The sequence below is a fragment of the Zingiber officinale genome, chromosome 1A (assembly GCF_018446385.1).
Source record: "Zingiber officinale cultivar Zhangliang chromosome 1A, Zo_v1.1, whole genome shotgun sequence".
Taxonomy (NCBI): domain Eukaryota; kingdom Viridiplantae; phylum Streptophyta; class Magnoliopsida; order Zingiberales; family Zingiberaceae; genus Zingiber; species Zingiber officinale.
In genome coordinates this window covers 122,231,777-122,251,693 of record NC_055987.1, presented here as the reverse complement: position 1 = coordinate 122,251,693, position 19,917 = coordinate 122,231,777, and the positions used below count along the sequence as shown (strand labels likewise).

The window sequence follows — 19,917 nt, the reverse complement described above, 5'->3', positions numbered from 1 at the left end:
TCATTGTTTAAGTGGTTATTGCTCACGGATGAGCAAATTGATGATAATGAAGGGTATGAGACCTTCATTATTGTGTTATGAGCAACGAGTGAAGTTGTAAACAACGTTGAGTAACTCTTCAGGGGGAGAGTTTGTTCTTGATGTGTGCCCAATGATGAGGGCATGTTGTTGATGTATGTCAATAGGGGGAGAATGCATGGTTAAGTTAGGCCTTCAGTACCTAAAGGGGGAGTTTGCCCTCTAGGAAAGGAGGAGAATGAAGGGAACCATCATTCATATATTGGCATGAAGGGAGTTGAGGCTATGGGAGTAGCCTAATTTCCTAACTTAACAAGAGGTATTGTCAAACATCAAAAAGGGGGAGATTGTTGGTGCAATATTCCCTAGGTCAAGGTTGACCTGGTTAACCAAGCCTGAGTCTTGGTTTGTGTTTCGATGTTTGACAATATATTGAGTATAGATGATATGGACAATGCAGGTGCAGTTGTTCATTTGGGGAGATTGTTGATACAATTCTCGTTTGGTCAAATTGACCAGTTAAGATTGTGAAGGAAAGTCAAGTAGGTCAAGGTTGACTGGATACTTGACTGAAAGTCCTGGTGAGTGAAGCCAGGCAGAAGGAAGTCCTGGTGAGTGAAGAAAGTCCTGAGTGAAGCAAGGGAAAATCCTGGTGAGTGAAGCTAGGTGAAAGTCCTAGTGAGTGAAGCTAGGCAATTGGGAAGTCCTAGTGAGTGAAGCTAGGCAGGAGGAAAATCTTGGTGAGTGAAGCCAGGTGAAAGACCTAGTGAGTGAAGCTAGGCAATTGGGAAAGTCATGGTGAGTGAAGCCAGGCAGGAGAAATCCAGAGGGGTCAAGGTTGACCAGACATCTGGTGAGAGTCCAAGTAGGTTAATGGGATTGACCGGATACTTGGCACGAGGAAGAAAAGTCCAAGTAGGTCAGAGGGATTGACCGGATACTTGGCAAGAAGAGAAAAGTCCAAGTGGGTCAAAGGGATTGACCAGACACTTGGTGAGAGAGTCCTAGCTGGTCAAGGGTGACCGGATGCTAGGTCTTATGTACCAACAAGTCATGGTTGACTAGATATTGGTTTAGGGGGCTTTGGACTTGGTTTTGGGCAAAAATCAAGATCTGGATTGATCAGCCGATTGATCCAGCAGATTTGGATTGATCAGTGGATCGATCCAGCAGATCTGGATCGATCCAGAAGATCTGGATCGATCGGCCGATCGATCCGGTGAGTCCCCGCGAACAGAACCCCTCTGGATCGATCGGTGGATCGATCCAGAGGTCCCAATCGATCAGTGGATCGATTGGGAGCTGCTGTTTATGCGCGATAAGCCCTGGATCGATCCACCGATCGATCCAGGCTATTCCAGAGAGCACAGAGGCGCTCTGGATCGATCCAAAGCCTCCCCGATCGATTGGGGGCAATCCAATCGATCGGGATCCGACCGTTGGCGTCGATTTAAGCCGCAGGCGTTCATTTCCTTCGGCAGAACTTCACTGATTCACTCCAGATACTCTCCAGCACCTCCATATCTCTCTCCAAGCTCCAGATCGCCAGTTCTTGAAGATTCTTGGTGGCTTTTCCAAGTCAAGAGGCGGATCAAAAACAAGAAGAAGAAGTGGGTTAGGGTTTTTATTGTACATCTTGTAAGCTTTTGCTTATCTTGTACTTCCATTTCTTCTTCTTGTATTGAGCGTGTTGTAGGGCTTCTCCGCCTTTGGTAGCTATCATAAAGGAGTATTATTCATAGTGGAGGGTGCGTGAGTAGGTGTGGATCCTTGGACTAGTCACCTCTTGTGAGGTGGATACCAAGTAAACCATCCTTGTTAGCGTTGTATGCTTTTGTTTCTTATATTTCCGCTGCATACCATCAAAGAAACGAGCAACGCCAACGACGAGCATGCGAAGAGCTATTCACTCCCCTCTAGCTACTTTTCGGTCTCAACACATATCACAATGAGATATCACAATCAACAAAGAAATCATTTAGATAATTGATCTGCAATTGGAGGCCAAAAGTAGGAATTTAAAAAATTTTAAACTATTAAAAAAATTATGCTGTAAGCTTTTAGATATCACCAATTGCTGTCTTTAGGATATCACTACTTGGTAAGCTTTTCATCATTACCTATTGCCAAACTTTGAGTTATCGCCACTTAGCAAGCTTTAAATGTTTACCAATTTGATCACTCTCTGTCCAATTTATCTCAGTATGAAAATCTTAGATCAATATAGTATCCACAAAAGCATGGGTAGAAACGAAAAAATATGCACGGAAGATTCCAGTTAATGTGCTAATTGGTCGAAGCTCCACCCTAAACACGAGTTGCTGATTCCCCCATAGAATATTAAAATGTGTTGAAACCCGTTGAAACCCGAACTAACTCACTAATGTGTATAGCCTCCATTAAAACCGTAAGGGCTGAATCCTTAATCACCATTTGTTACACTTTTACTACTTCTGTTTAAGTTTAAAATATGTTATGCTCCTATGGTCATAGTACGTTTCCACATTAGGGACTAATCCCGGTTTCCATTACTTTGATTATACAAATTAAGCAATCCATCAATGTGAAGTTCATTTCACAAGAAAATGAGTATCCAAAAAGAGTGCCAACAAGAGTAAATTATGTTGGGATTTTTGAGCCGCAAAAATCGCTTTTTGCGTTGCGGAAACCTCGAAATCCCATGCCACCGGATCCGTGCGAAGATTAAAAGAACAAAAATTTCGTGTATATATTTTTCTATCCTATATCTACATTAGATCTACATGGTTAAGAGATTATCCTTGTAGCGAAGCCCATTGCGAATCCCGCTCGTCCAAGAAGATGTCGAATCTCAAGGGTGTCAAGTGAACACCCCTCTATGTGTATCCACACGAACGATTAGGTGGAGAAAAACACCTAGAGTGTGCTAGCACTCTTGGATGTTTCGGCCAAGGAGGAGGAGAGGGAGAGAAGAAGAAGCAAGGAGGAATAATCATGATCGATAATGAAAATAAGAGTAAAAAAATGGCTTATGTATTTTTATCTAATGAAAATACTTAATACTCATTATCACCATTAATGAGCCTCATTAATGAGCCTTAATGAGTATTTAATATTCTTCATTAAATGTCCATTTTGAAACTCATTCGAAATTTGAATCTAAAATTCAAATTGAATTCCATTTATCATTGAATTCAAAATTCAATGAATATCATCATTAAGCCTCACTTGAGTCTAACTCAAGTCTAACCTCACTTGAGTCTAACTCAATCGAGTCTTACTCAATTAATTTAATTTGGATTACTCTTAATCCAATTTGGTTCATCACATGAACCTAATCCTCTAGGTACATCAAATGAACCTAATCTCCATCTAATTGCCCTTCTCAATCGAGTCTTACTCAATTAATCTAATTTGGATTACTTTTAATCCAATTTGGTTCATCACATGAACCTAATCCTCTAGGTACATCAAATGAACCTAATCTCCATCTAATTGCCCTTCTCAATCGAGTCTTACTCAATTAATCTAATTTGGATTACTTTTAATTCAATTTGGTTCATCACATGAACCTAATCCTCTAGGTACATCAAATGAACCTAATCTCCATCTAATTGCCCTTTGTGTGTGACCCTATAGGTTCTTGTAACGTTGGCAATGCTCCTAAACCCATTTAGAAGCATAAGTAATGAGCGGTATCTAGCAACACATCATTACTACCCAAGTTACAAAAATGTTGAGATCCAACATCACCTTGTGACTACTAATTGTGACTCTTCACAATATATGACAAGTGTCCTTCTATCATTGACATCTAGATTGATCAATTTGAGGCATAGACGGTGTCATCCTCTGATCAATCTAAATCTTGAACTCCAAGTAGACTCACTCTAATCAAATGAGCTCAATATCTCATATTGACTCATTTGGGCATGACCATGCACTTAGTAGTCTCACTCTATCAAGAATAACGATGTCACTCCCGTTATATAGGAGGGATATATCCTATCTACATCATTCACATCCCTCCACATAATTTGTTACATACCCAGTAATCGCCTTTATAGTCCACTCAGTTACGGGTGATGTTTGACGAAGCCAAAGTATGTAACTCCTTATGTAGGGAACCATGATGACTTCAGGTCTAAGGACTAATAGTCATACTAATAGCCACATGAGAAAGTATATGACACTCATATAACGATCCATGATACTTTCTCATGGCGAGTCATTCAGTATACATTCTCCAATGCATACCCATGTGTCAACTTGATATCTCCATATCCATGACTTGTGAGATCAAGTCATCGAGTTGACCTACATGCTAGTCTCGTCGCATTAACATTGTCCCTGAATGTTAATACTTGACTAGGAATGATTAAGAGTAGTGTTCTCTATACCATCTCACTATCGATTCAACCAATCGATTGATATAGATAAGAACCTTCTACTCAAGGACGTTATTATACTTAGTTATTTGGCACTAATACAAGTAAGTATAATAACCAAAACAAATGCCTTTATATACATAAGAATATGATACAATGAGTCCAAATAACAATCATCATATGATTGATTCTAGGGCTCTAACTAACAAATTAAAGAGATAAGAGGACAAGTGTCAATACTCAATAGGTAAGAGTGATGTGAATTATCTTCAAAATAAACCCTTCTCAAGTTTACTCGATATATATAACCCTATATAAGCATGTTGTAAAGAAGAAGATTATGAATTATTTCCCAATTTTATCTTGTTTCCCCCTATTTCACGCTTTTAAGTGTCACTTTTAACCCCTTTGCAAAACAGGATAGCATATAATGATCTTGAAATTTAATGATTACTTAATTGTTAATCATACACAAGTGATGTTACTAGAGAAATACCCATAAAATATAATTTCTATATATATTAGTTTAACTATTCAATTTATTACTCATGTAACATAATTTTATACCCTGAACATTGTAAATTACTCACCACCAGGAGACTTGCGAACTGTTTAACTAGTCAAAACATTCATTTGGTAATCTTACCGTACTAATCTGAAGTCCGATTTTCAAAACATTGAGAGAAACCAAACAAGAATTACCCATTTTTTGAAATGCCTCCAACTCACAACCAAGCCTCTAATCGCACACCTAAACTCCACCAAATGCTAGGACTGTAAGATATAGATAAAAAATAACTTTTAACTATAATGCTACAAAATCCAAACTTGAATCACAACATTACGAACTTGCCTTGTTCATGAATCACAACAACCAATTGATTGCCAATCCCTCCTAGTCAAAATTCAAAAGTCCTATGAAAAGAACACTTTCTTTCCTACCATAAATAACAATATGAAACAAAAGCCTTATTCAAGATCAAGAATAATATAAACTATAGGGAAACAAATCAAGTGTCCACAATTAAAAGAAGGTTATTGAAATTTTCCTGCAATTTTTGCTTGAACAAGGAGAAAGGCTACCTAAAACCATTATCTAGAATGCAAATCTAGTTGTCCAAGTAGGGAAGAAACCTTCTTGCTATTGCTTTGGGTTTGACATTATCAAAGTCTCTCAGTGCCAAATATTTGGAGAAAGAGGCTTGATTGGTGGACTAACACATCGGGCATGATCTCATTGCCCAAGATCAACAGGGAATCAATCTATTGCCTATATTTGTGGGAGAGGAGGGCTCCTCTCACTGACTATTAGCCTCACGAAGAGGAGGAGATGGGCTCATGACAAGAGGAGAGGGGAGAACTAATTGATGATATCATCATAGACTAAGAAGCTCATGATTGGAATAGGGAACATGATTGAGATTGATCAAAGTGAGGAGGGGGAGATCAAGATGGGGAGTGAGGGTGACTTGTTATGAAGAAAGCAACAGAAGTTTGAGGGATTTTAATAGGAGAAACACTACCAAAGACTTTAACTTAACCACTGGATCAACTTCTCCACTAAACCAAATCTGCACTATTGGTTCAATCACATAACACCTAGTTTGATTCAATTCAAGCCTAATTTGAGCCCAAGGCACAACCTAAACCCATCTAATCACAATTTCAAAGGATCAAGAAAGCCTCAAATTGAATCACAATGAATCCCAATGAACCAAAATCTCCTAACACACAATTCAACTTCAATTAAATCTATATAATCTTCAGTACAACCCTAAACACCGGTTCCTTCATGATAAGAATTTAATTAAGCTTTGATGAACTAACACATATTGTTTTGCTAATTATTGTGATATCTTTATACTTGATTTTGTTTTGGATTGTAAAATGTTTTAGTTGAGAGGAAAACTTGTGTATTTTATAAAAAAAAGGGCAGCTCGGTGTGCGCGAAGCTCCCACCTTGCGGGTCCAGAGGAAAGATCCATTGCACACAGTCTTACCTGTTTTTTTGCAAGAGGTTGTTCTCAGGATTCGAACTTATGTCCTTTTGGTCATAAAGCAACAACTTTACTGTTGCGCCAAGGCTCCCCTTCAAAGCTTGTGTATTTTATATATAATTTTTTTTTTACAAACCACCTATTTATTAACATAGATAATTAGCCAATTCTCCTAAAGACCAGTTAGCCAATTCTTCCTAATACTTGGTAAGTAAATGTATTATTTTAAGACCCTCCATAAGTAGATGACTCGAATATAACATGGGATAAGAAGATATTAAAGTTGAAAATGATAGCCAATAGTCTACTCAGTGAGTCAAAAAGACGTGCACTATCATGTAAAAAAGTCTTAGTGGTGGAAAGTACAAGAGAAAGTAAAGGTAAAATGAACCGCTTATAAGTTATTATAATAATAAAAAAACTTAAAAAAGTATGCAATAGCTAAGAAAGAGGCCAAAAAAGTGGGGAGACCACAAGAATATAATATTCAGCAGATTAGTCAAACATTGTTTCCCATTAGGCCTCATTTGAAGCACCATAACATACACCATATAGGCCCAAGTTAAGAACCCTCCTGTCCAACGAAAGAAGAAGATTCGGCCCTGAATCAGTGAATGTAGAGCTCTTCTAACCTCCGGTGACCCCCTCCAAAGCCTAATCATAATCTTCCATTTACGAAGCAGGTTGAATTTTGATTCAGAATCACCTATAAAGGTTTTCCAACATCTTGCCTGCCAAATGACCCAGAACCACCTCCTTAATGTATCATGGTCCGATCTGGCCACCAGCTTACTGAAGAAGGATTATCTCTCTGGAATCCTAGCATAATCTTAAAAATGCTCCAGTCCATTACTGCCAATAGTTGAGTTGTTGCATAGATTCTTCATGGTCCACATTTCCAGAGAAAGCACAAACTGTATCAGGCAATGATACCCCTTCACCAAATTTACTTTCTTGTTAATTCTTCCCAACAAAATCAGCCAAGCAACAAGTTTTGCTTTAGCTGGAGCAAATGAATTCCATGTGGCATCAGAAATTTCAAAGTCACTCCCGAGCATTGGAAGTTCAAAATGGTTCCCTTTGGGATTCCACCTAAAGCATTATTTGCTACTCATGCAGGTTGGTACTTGCCTAAGTTGTTGTTGAAGCAACAGTAAGTCAGAGTTCAGGATAGGTCTCGAGAAGGAGAGGCCAAGCGTTTGCTGCAATGGGTGATGCTCATTTAAAAAGTTTGGACAATTTCTCAATTTACGCAAGTCATCCGTGATCAGGAGACATACTAATTTTCTTTGTGCTGTCCCAATTTTATTGCTCTTTATTTATAGTTTGTCTAGCTAGGTTAACACGAAAAAAATCAAATGAACTGCATAAGATTGTGACTCTTGGTTCACCTGATTTCAAGTATGAGCCTCGCTGATCAGATTTCTTGAACTCCTCTCCTCACTATTAAGCTGAAGACTAGTGTGTTAAAATTTTACATGCTTAATGCATTCATCAATCGTGACCAATGTCATTGAAATTTACCACACAACTCCACAAAAGTCGGTATAGAAATGTTGATTATCTTGCTCCTTAGATATTAAGCCAAGTTTCTTATAATCTATGATAGTCAACAATGAGGATACAAATTTTTTCTCTGCATCAGGTAGCTTTTGGTAGGCATTTGAAAGACAATTTAAACTGGTTTCTCCTTAATTATAATCTCTGTGTGATTTTCTTTTACAACCGACCCCACCTAGTGGGAAAAGGCTTGGTTGTTGTTGTTGTTGTTGTTGTTGGTGTGATTTTCTTTTAATCTTGTATCTTTCTGCCCATCTTGAAACTATTTGTTGTTATTCTAAGTGAGCTAGTAAATTTTTAAAATTACAGTGGAGATCCATTAATTGGTTCTTTCTCTTTATCTTGGATCTGTGATAGACTGGTCAAATTTGTAGAAATTAATTTCCTTATTTTGTTCTTGATTTATAGCTTTTTACAAGAATTATTCAATCCTTCTACATTTATATTTAATTCTGTTATCATACTCTGTCATATTTGTTTGAATGTATGATGTTTTTTAATGGATTAGGTCGTTTCTATGCTTTTGAGAAAGCTCATCGTTTGGATCCTACTTCGAGTGGTCGTGGTGTTCGCCAATTTAAGACTGCACTTCTTCAGAGGTTAGAAAGGGTATGTCTTTTACACTTCCAGAATCCACCTTAAATTTATTTGGCTTTCGATGCCTTACTATTTATTCTCTGCTGAGAATTTTGATTATGCTATTACATTTCAGATTACATATGAAAGATATGTATATTCAACATTAGATATTTATTCACATTTTGTTCAATTTATTTTTTTAGGAATGTATAGATTTACCTCACATGGGATACTGTTCTAGTAAGCTGGTATTTTTACATTGGAATCCCATATATGGATGCTATTCTTTCAGTTGGCTATTACTTTCAACTCAATATCAGGGCTGTTCAATCATAAAATTCCTAAACCACTTATATCAATTTGGAATCCCTTCCCAAAATTGGCACTTCTTTGATGCTTACCCTTCGAGTTTTCTCCTCCATTTATCCTTTCCTTAGTGTGGCAGAGTTGATTGATTAACCACTTATCTCAAAAGCTCAAACTAATTGATAAGCGATCAAGAAGTGCCTGAAAAAGACCAATTCCAGGTTTATGTAATGGACCACCATGCTTATTCACGTGGTATTATCCGACATGGAGCATCCTAGCTTTTAATAGTGTGCTAGACCACCATGACTTTTTCCCTTTGCTCATACTTGGTTTTCACTGGCTTTGCAATCAGATGTATTGTGTTTGGCTTGGTTTGTAAGACCACTGCCAGGATCTCGTGCCCCAACATTTTGAGGAATAAGCAGACTGAAAACAACCATCCTGCCTACGGAAAACAATCATTGATGATGATGTATAGCACCCTTGCAACAATCTTTGATGATGATGTCAATCACCCTTGCAAGACGTTTTTTCTCCTTCAAATCAGATCTCTGATCATATTCACTATGCTTTCCAAATTCCAATAACACCTTTTGTACTTTCCTGAAGGTGGTTTCAGTGTGATGTGATAGTGATTAGTGAACAACCACTCGCTATGTGCTTTGCCACATCTGAGTACCTAGGGATAGCAAACTTGCACTTACCAGGTCATGCTATTTCATTTATTATTATTATTATTTTTTTTTTTGTTGCTTGTATAAAATGGGAACATATAAAGCAGGATCCTTTACTATAAGGATATTTAGTTACATGAAAAAAACTTTCCTGTATTTTCCCCACAAATTCTCGTTAGGTGAGGTTTTGCATGTACAACTTATAATGGAAGCAAAAATACTTCATTATGAAAAACAAGTGAGTCTTGTTAATGATAATCCATGGTTTTTGGTGTCGAGCCATCCTGTTTGGTACTAGCGAAAGATACCATTTTGCGACATGTGAGATAATTTCAACACCGACAACAGGTGAAAAGAGAGGGAGCAACGAAAGTGAGACGTGCTAATCTTTTTTTTAATAATATCATAACCTAATTAAATACCAATAAATCTTAAATCTTAAACTAACTTATCCTATATATAAATTTACTTAAATTTTAAATTGATTAAAATAAATTCAAATTGAGTTTGAAGTTATTTGATTCTAATTATTATGCTTAATAGACTATGTGATAAGCTACTCTTACTGCTCAAAATATAAAATAGTAGTTTGATTTAGCTAATTAGATATTTAAAAGTTTTAAAAATAGTTTAAAATGGAAAATGTAAATATGATAAAACTTATTATTTAACATTACGAAGATATTTTTTTGCGTTATGACTTTTACAATGTACGACATACTAAAACTGTCAATTTGGGTTGGGTCCGTTGGATTGGCCCACCGGTTTGAATTTTATCAACCCCGTCGTGAGCAGACCCGCCTAAGCCCACAACTCGGGCGGGTCAGCCCACGACAAACTTTGGTTGGCCTGCGGGTTGAGAAACATATGTAAGCCAAGTTTTATGTTAATTTATTATTATTATTATTTTTTTATAATTTTAAAATAAAAATAATACTTTACATCAAACATAAGTACTTGTTTGTGTCTATTTACACTTAAAATATTCTGGATACATTTGATTGATGAAATCTTTCCGAAGTAAAACGTTGAAGATATGAAACTTTTTTTTATTTTTATTTTTAAATTTTTTTTGGGCTTGTGGGTTGCCCCGCCTAATCCGTAATTTGCCTTGGATTGTGTTGAAGACTTCCCAACCCGCTAAGATGACAGGTCGACCAACCCCGTCTCGCCAAATAGTTGGCCCGTCACCTCGCCAAATAGCTGGCTCGTCACGGGCCGGCCCACCCCACCACGGGTTGGCTCGTCTGACAACTCTATGACATACTGCTTTGATTAAATGAAAATTTATTTTATTAAGGTAAAAAATAATTTATTTATTTTTAAACTTATTTAAATCAAATATGATTGAACCTAGAAAATTAAATTTTATTAAAATAAATCTTGAATCCAAAATCTTTAAATTCGCTTGACTTGAGTCAATTTTTTTTGGATATTTTATATTTATAAAATTAAATATATTATATTATAAAATTTAAAATCTAATTTAAGTCTAAAATATAATATTTTACATTTAACATTTAGAATTTTTGTTTTTTTTGTCCACTCTAATTATTATAGTTAAAAGAAAACCAACTTAAAACCAAAACAATAAAATTTGAATTATTTAACTTCAACCAAAATTTTTATCTAGACTTTATCAAACAAAATATAGGAAATAACATGGTATTTAATATCAAATATCTTATCAATTGCTCATGGAGAAATTTCAAAACATAGTTATTTAAAAATATACATTCATTTCAATTTTCAAATAAATTTACATCCTTAACAATCGAAACTTTCTTGTGTCTTTAAACTCCAATATTGCTGAATTTGAAAACAAAATATGCCCCTCAATTTGTAAAGGACAGAAAAACTCATTTTCTTATTGCTTGTTACATCATTAAGGGAAAAAAGTTAACTGTTTATATTAATAATTTAATTAAATAAGCATCAAAATTGTATTGACATGACACAATATGGTACCCAAATCATATTGCATATTGTTCCGATCAATGACTGAAACTCCAATATGACTCAAAATTTAAATCTTGAATAATGTGGCAAGATAAAAAACTTTCACTGATTCTATAAAAATGTTAATGGTTGGAGTTCTTGAATTTTTCTTGTGAATGCATGACCCTTTTTATGCTCTTAATGCTAAGAGGAATTTACAATTTTTTTTTTCCATTGAGATATAACTAATCAAAAAGATTAATCTAACTGATTTCCAAAAAAGAGTACGGTAATTGAAAAAAAGATTGTCATCAATATTTAGACATTATCATGTATAATTTTTTTTTTTGCTTCGAAGTTGCTTCATCTTTTGAAAGATAAAAAATATAGTCGAACTAGTTAATTGGAGCCTAGCAATTGTCTTTGAACACGCTTTTACGATCTCAATTATTTATGTTATTTTTATTATTTAGACCTTGCATTTCAACTTCGATATTTCTATATCTATTATAGTAACTTTTGTTTTTCTTACCATCCAACACTAACTGGGAGGTGTTGCTAGTCTAGTACAATCTAGTTCTTTCAACATAATGGGAATACTTTACATATTGGTGTCTCCCATGATTAGGAGAACAATCCTACACTGAAGGGAAGAGTTCAAAGAAGTGATACACGGGAGATGCAAACCTTCTACCGAGAGTACTTTAAGAAATACATTCAAGCACTTCAAAATACTGAAAAAGCTGATCGGTGGGCAGACTATTTAAAAAGCATAATTATCTAATTTGTGGAAGTTTATAATATCCACCTCTTGACCTATTAATCTATTACAATCAGTGCTCAACTTACCAAAGCCTATCAGACAGCTGCTGTCTTATTTGAGGTTTTAAAAGCTGTTAACCAGACCCAAGCACTTGAAGTTGAACCTGAGGTAAATCTTTCCAGAATTTTCTTTCATATTGTTCATCTTTATTCCTCTCTTCATCTGGTTTATGGGTTTCATGTTTTCATACATCATAGTTCTATTTAAGTTTTCTTTCTTGAATTTTTCTTGTGGCACTGTTAACACAGATATTGCGAGCTCACGATGAGGTTAAGGAGAAGACCAAAACTCTTGGTCCATATAACATCCTTCCTCTTGATCCTGACAGTGCAAACCAAGCTATCATGCGTTATCCAGAGGTTTTGCTTCCTTTCTAGTATGATTCTGTTATGCATTTTAATTACTACTATCTTCTATTTCACAGATTCAAGCTGCTGTATCTGCCCTTCGAAACATAAGGGGTCTTCCATGGCCTAAGAACCATAAGAAGAAGCCTAATGAAGATATTCTAGATTGGCTGCAAGTTATGTTTGGCTTTCAGGTAAGCACTACTTCTCAATTGTCCTGTATATTTTAGTTGGTATTTGATTAATTTTTCTTCCCTATATGCCATCTCTCTTGGTAGTATTCTATGTTTGTATATTCATGCAGGAAGATAATGTGTCTAATCAAAGGGAACACCTGATTTTGTTACTTGCAAATGTCCATATACGTCAAATTCCAAAGCCCGATCAGCAACCCAAGGTTCTCTCAGCCCTCTGTGCACGTTTTTTGCCAATAAGTTGATAATGAATGTGCTTGTGTTTTACCTTTTTTTGGGGCAGCACTAATATTTTGTGATACTTGCTCTTTAGTTGGATGAACGCGCATTGACAGAGGTCATGAAGAAATTGTTTAAGAACTACAAGAAGTGGTGCAAGTACTTGAATCGGAAGAGTAGTTTGTGGTAAGGATAAGCATTCAAGATATGCATTTTTCATTTGTATGTCAGTTCTCTCTGTTTTTTATTTTGGAGTTGAAAGTTCCCCACACAACTTGCGACCTTTAGCTATCAGAATAAGAGGAATTAAAATTTCAGGTTGCCAACCATACAGCAGGAAGTGCAACAGTGGAAGCTTCTATACATGGGCCTTTATCTTCTTATTTGGGGTGAAGCTGCAAATTTAAGATTTATGCCAGAATGCCTTTGCTACATCTATCATCATGTATGATTTAGCAACAGTTATTTTATCCGATTCATATAATTTTACAGCTTCTTTTGCCTATCAGTTATTTTGCAGCACTTGTTTTTTTTACTACTACATAATTCTTTTATTATTATATTTGCCTTATTTTTATTTTTGAAAATTGATGCGTGGACCACATTTACTTGAATCACATGGTTTCATTAACGTCTGGCTTTGGTCACGAAAAGTTAGGTTGTAGAAATTTTTACAGAAACTTTCATTTGTTGATTTCCTTGGGACCTTGTTCTATATTTAGATTGTTACCCATGCTTTTTGGCAATATCTTTTTGCTGATAGCCTAACAATGTCGCTGGAAATCTTACACAACAAAATCATCAGGAATTACATATTATAAATCCAAGTTTAGAGTCTGAAGCAAGTACTGAATAGAACTACTCAACTACCAAGTACCAACCCTACTGTGTGCACAATTGCATAAACTTAATTTAGCTACCACCACCAATGAGTGTGCAACAACTCTTAGGTTGCATTTGGTATACATGAAGGAATGACATCAGAATGCATTGTTCATTCTGTAATTCCATTCTCGTGTTTATTATGATGACTAAAATCTTTGACTTGTAGTCCTCACACTAATTTGCAAATGAGCTTGCACCATCAGAACAAACATAAAATTGGTACAGAATGCTCACAAGCTCAGCTTGTGACGGAATGTTTAATTAAAATAAGCTCTTTCTAGCAAAGAAAATTCTAATGTCCTTGGCCTTCTTGGTAAGGCACAACAAAGTGGTTAGAACTGTTAATTTTTAGTTTAAATTTTAGTTCGCAAGCTGATTTTCAATGTAAACTAACATAAAATTGTTACAACCACCAGGTGATAGATATGCTAGAGGGGGAGGGGGTGAATATCATAGTTTGCAGAATCATTGTGGCAAAAAGGCGAATACGCTCGCCCCAGTGCCCCCGCCAACCCATCCCAGGGCCAACATGTAGGAGGTAAATCACGGACGGCTACTAGCCTTTGGAATAGTGACTAGCACATAAGGGAGGTATTTACCTCGGCTTTGCCGAGATTCGAACTCCAAACCTCATTGTGGCAACACCTCATGTGTTAGCCACTAAACCCATCCGAGGGGACTATAGTTTGCAGAATCATGATTCTACGTAGGATCGATTTGTGGTCGTAGAATTGTGCAATCCTACCAAAAACCCTTGAAATTTTATGGTACATGATTAATAATTAGAAAAAAATGTCTTAGAAGGCAATTTGCATATAAATAAATTAATAATTTTGCGTATACGTGCAACTGTCGACACCACATTATTACATGTTCAAATTTAAATTAACTATTTATATTTTCATATCACAAAATAAAAGAGTATAAAATTTCTACTAATACAATAACAATATAATCACATTCAACCTCAAGAATGTTCCCTTGGTTTACAAGATGACCCAGTTTAAAGGCCAACAAAGCAGATGTAACAGAAGTTATTGAATCATTTGATTCAAATATGAATGTCGGAAATAATCTTTTAAAGACTTGTTGATTATGCAAAATACATGCAATAGGCATCCAAAAACTTACCATTTTGAAAAAAAGAAACAACAAAATATTATTGATAAAAAATTAACTCAAAAATAACTAAACAAATGTTTAAATAGTCTCAAAACCCTAACCCTAACTCTGCAAAAGACGAAAATAATTTAAATTATAAAATAGTCCAAAAGATAATAAAAAAGGACTAAAATTCTTTTGGGCCTCCAAAAAGGCTTTAAACAATGTTTTTTTAGTCTGAAACTTAGCGATTATGAGTAAACTCGGTTACCAACAGTACATCTATGACGAACTTCGATTTGATATATTATAGGTCCCGTGGTTCAATACAAGTCAAAAGTTATAGCCTATCAAAGCTTCCGCATTAGCAGCCCCCAACCAAAAATGCGTAGAATCTCGTTTGTAACATAGGATCATACCGATCCTGCTCCAATTTCACCGATACCACCGATGCCCCGATTCCACAGTAAAAAATTGATCCTACATGATCTAGGAGCAATTTGGTGCTTTCGGATCATACGATCCTACAATCCAGATCATGATTTTGCAAGCTATGGTGAATATAATCATCTTTCACAATATGTTTAGTTCCTACACTACTTGTTATGCTGTGGAAATATAAACAAATAATATCAACAATTAAAAGCTAAACAAATCAATCAAATGCTACTCTTTTACATGGTTTGACAGTCCCTCTGGATCCCTACACTTATAATTCGTCAATAGATGAAGTCATTATCTTTTTCCTTAGATCAACTATCAAAGATGGAGAAATTTCTTACAAGATCACACCCACAAAGAGAGTCATGAGGAAGAAGACTTTTAATATGGTTTTTTCCATTCTTATTTTGCTAGTCCCAAAACCTACCGAATCCTTCCTTTTATACTTGTCAGAACTCCTCATTGTAATTTGATTACCCGCCAATCACTCAACTGATCTGAATCATTTAGTCAATTGCTTTCCCTGATCTAATCATTGTTGAGTAATGACTTTTTTTTGCTTTCCATCTCAACATTGGTCAATTGGTAATTTACCATAAGTTGACCCATGTGCCATTTAGTCGACTGTTCACTTGACTAGTCACGCGAACATAACTTTCTGTTGGTTACCTCCTCGGCCTTAGTTGATTGCTAGTCGACTGGATTGATTCACCAGTGAACTGTATTCTACACTAGTAATTAGACTTCAAACACCGAATCATTGGGATTTTGGGTTTTCCTGTCATTCCACCAGCTAGGAACTTGACAACCAATTTAATGGTTGAATCTGCCTACATTGAGTTCTATCCTTGCCCTATGTGTACAAGTCATTAAATGCTCACAACTCACACTAGCTTTTTGCAGCTTGATTTTGTGCCTTAGTCATCTCTCCTATGTCCCTTGAATATGTACGAGCCCTCAACTCTTTCACATGCGATCTTTCATGTTGCCTCTATGCACTCTATCTCCGTTGGCTGTCGTTCTTGCTATTCGTCGATCTTCCTCTCCCTGCAATTGCTTAGTGGCCTCGTGCAACCTTCTTCGATTTCTTCTAACCTGAAGCCATTGAGCCTCCAACTTGGCCATGCCAAGTGATTACTCTAGAGCTGCTATAATTACCATCTTAGTGCTTTTCGTCATGTGTCCATTGGATGTCTCATACCATCTTTCTCTAATCTCTATGGACCTCTAAGTCATTGAGTAGTCATGAACTTTCCAAGCTCCATGTGCGTTCCTGTAAGACCTTACATACTCAAACACATCAAATCACAATGCAAGGCCTAACTTAAATCTTTTGCCCAAATTTCAAAACCTAATGTCATATTGGACCACTTGGGGCACAATTTGCACCAACAAAAATTAGTGAATACTCACAGGTTGGTTTACAAATCATTTTACGGTGGAATTCTTTTACCAAAACAAGTTATTTAGCAAAAAATTTGATATTTGTATGACATGTCTCTATAATGGGGGCTATAGGCCCAGTGTGTAAAATATTTGATTTTTAGACATCAAGTGTTATGTAGAAATTTCACCATAGGTTTAGTTTAGTTATAAATGAACATGCAGTGATTTTTGACTAATAAATATTATAATAGTGGTTATATTAATTTAAAATACACTTGGATTGTTGTTATGCTAAGGTCCAGAGCTGTGTCCATCGCTGATCAAATGAGAATTTACATTTCTGCTTCAAAATAATTCTCTTAGACAAAGAAATATTTTAATCCCATCATTAGTTTAAAATAATTGGATTATTGTTGTTCTAAGGCCAGAGTTGTGTCCCTTCTTGATCAAATGAGAATTTACATTTTTGCATTAAATATCTTTTGATGTTTGACAGATGGCTAGCCATATTGCTCCATGTTGTTGATATTCTGTTGCATAATAAGTGTGATATTTAGGTTCCACATTTTAAGGAAGCCACAGTCTATTTCCTTCTAATGGTTCTGTTTTTTTACGTCTCTGTTTTCCAGATGGCATTTGAGCTATATGGTATGCTATCAGGGAACGTAAGCCCTATGACAGGTGAACATATAAAGCCAGCATATGGTGGTGATAAAGAAGCTTTTCTAACTAAAGTTGTAACTCCAATATATAATATTATTTCTATGGTACGAATATGTTGGTCCCATTTGTTGTGCTATTTAACCTTCTTTCTGATCTTTATACATCATTCAAATGCAGGAAGCTAAAAAGAGCAAGGAACAAAAATCAAAACATTCACAATGGAGGAATTATGATGATTTGAATGAATATTTTTGGTAAATCTAAAAGATTTACTGAAGTTACATAACAACGATTGGTTAATTTTGCAAATAATTATTATTCTGTATGTTACAGGTCTGTCGATTGTTTCCGATTAGGCTGGCCTATGAGAGCTGATGCTGATTTCTTTTGTCAACCACCTGGATCTTTGTCTTACAATAAAAATGGGGTAGATTCCATGATCAGTCTATCTTTTCTTATTTTAATAAGATATAGTTACGCCTTTCTGCTGTCTGTCTTTTCCACGTATACATTTCTTGTCCTTTCTAATCTTCAGATTCTGCAAATACTAGGTTTATGCACATTGTCATTGTCATGTAGCTTACCCAAGTTGGTTATGTACAAAGATGCTTTTTCTTATTATTGTTTAAATGCTGTTGACTATTGAGTTGCTATTTCTTTGTGTGCTTCTTACAAAAAGAAACCAAAGGACACTGAGAAAAACTTAATGTAATTGCACTTGTTTGAAATCTGATGGAATGCTATGGTAGCATACTTTTTCATTTTCATTATACAGGAAAATCATCAGCCTAGTACAGATCTCTGGACTGGAAAGATTAATTTTGTTGAGATACGGTCATTTTGGCATGTTTTTCGAAGTTTTGATAGAATGTGGATCTTCCTTATTTTATGTCTACAGGTGATTTTTGTTATATTTTTTAAATTGCAAAATATTTCTTTTCTTTCTTTTAGTTTCTTTCTTTTGAATTTCCTGTTACTGATGTATTCTCTTTCCCTAAGGCCATGATCATACTTGCTTGGGATGGTGGTTCACCAAGCGCTATTTTTGATGCTGAAGTATTCAAAAAAGTTTTGAGCTTTTTTATAACTGCTGCAGTAATGAGGCTGGGACAAGGTCTGTTGTGTTTGTGTTGTTTCCTTTTATATTTCATTATGTTTATATGTGAAGCTTGGACAAGCTTTTGAGCATCCATATTGTCTATGGAAATGTGGTTTTGTTTATATGCTCTATTCTTTTTTTTTTTATAACTGCTGCAGTTATGTGAAGCTTTTGAAGAATCAATGCATTTTAAATATGTTTAGTTGTTACCACTAACAAAAAAAATGTTTAGTTGCTGAACATAGCCTGACTTTTCCAAACCATAAATTTGTGCACCTTCTGTCATGACCTGGGAGTCCCTGCCAGAGGAAAATCCGGCAGCATCTCCCCTGTGCCGGTGACAATCTGAAGCATGAATACAATCACAAGTATACATCAGCCACACACGGCTGGAAAATATAAACAACCACACAGTTATATACTCAGCCCACTCGGTTGGATCAAAATATCACAACCATGCAGTTATATATATATATATATATATATATATATATATATATATATATATATATATATATATATAAACAACCCACTATATATAAAACTACAGGAAAAGAATTGAACCAACCAAGTAGCTGAGTATATAACTGTGTGATTGTGCACACAAACAACACAAAATACCATATAACAACATTCCAGAAGCAAAATCGGAATATACAATGCTAAGTACACTTAATACATAAAACAAATAAAACACAAATGAAAACGGTAACAGTCTTCTGATGTGACATGGGAATCGGCAGACATGATACTCCAAGCGACTCCACATACCTCTACCTGATATCTGAAATAAAAATATATCAACGGTGTGAGTTCAACAACTCAGCGGATATCAAAGGACATGCATAATAAGAATATAACTAACAGTAATAATCATGAAATACAGTCTTCTGATCAATGATAGGAAATGCAAACTGAAAGACAATAGAAGAATTGTACTCACCGGATCTCCTATCCGAAACATACGATCGTCAGACCAAATACCTCATGTCTCCTGTATATATGTCAATCATATGCAACTACCAAAATGCAGCAACCGATATGCAACAATCACAAGCAACAAATGCAATCATGCAAAATGATGCAAAATGACATGTGTCACCCTTGACGCCAGTTAGCCATCTCACACGCGATGGTGAGACCGAATGGGTAGGGCTATGACAACTGTGCACTCTGCCATCACTGCTCCTGAGTGACCGAGTGGACAGGATGTTGTCGGAGTACACCTATCCTCCTACCCCAAATCATAAGTGGGGGAGCTCAATGCTCTCATCTCATGCAGAGGAGGGATCCCTGTCGTGCTACCACGCTGCGTCA

The 19,917-nt window shown here is 35.8% G+C and overlaps 1 protein-coding gene and 1 non-coding gene across 5 annotated transcripts in view; one reads left to right on the top strand and one right to left on the bottom strand.

The window, feature by feature from the left end:
* LOC122029895 (callose synthase 3-like) overlaps positions 1-19,917 on the top strand; it is a 64,320-nt gene that overhangs the window by 6,842 nt on the left and 37,561 nt on the right. For all 4 annotated transcript variants that reach the window (XR_006125233.1, XR_006125234.1, XM_042589042.1 and 1 more), the window contains 13 exons: positions 8,451-8,551; positions 12,071-12,192; positions 12,280-12,373; positions 12,514-12,624; positions 12,690-12,806; positions 12,917-13,009; positions 13,120-13,211; positions 13,344-13,470; positions 17,468-17,605; positions 17,679-17,755; positions 17,835-17,928; positions 18,277-18,399; positions 18,501-18,615. Coding sequence is in view for 2 of the 4 variants with exons in the window: in XM_042589042.1 (XP_042444976.1) it covers positions 8,451-8,551; positions 12,071-12,192; positions 12,280-12,373; positions 12,514-12,624; positions 12,690-12,806; positions 12,917-13,009; positions 13,120-13,211; positions 13,344-13,470; positions 17,468-17,605; positions 17,679-17,755; positions 17,835-17,928; positions 18,277-18,399; positions 18,501-18,615 (1,404 nt within the window). In the remaining 2 variants the exon portion in view is untranslated. The remainder of the gene's footprint in view (positions 1-8,450; positions 8,552-12,070; positions 12,193-12,279; positions 12,374-12,513; positions 12,625-12,689; positions 12,807-12,916; positions 13,010-13,119; positions 13,212-13,343; positions 13,471-17,467; positions 17,606-17,678; positions 17,756-17,834; positions 17,929-18,276; positions 18,400-18,500; positions 18,616-19,917) is intronic.
* LOC122039121 lies at positions 7,608-7,708 on the bottom strand. The gene has a single exon (XR_006128016.1). It is a non-coding gene; the product is annotated as a U6 spliceosomal RNA (small nuclear RNA).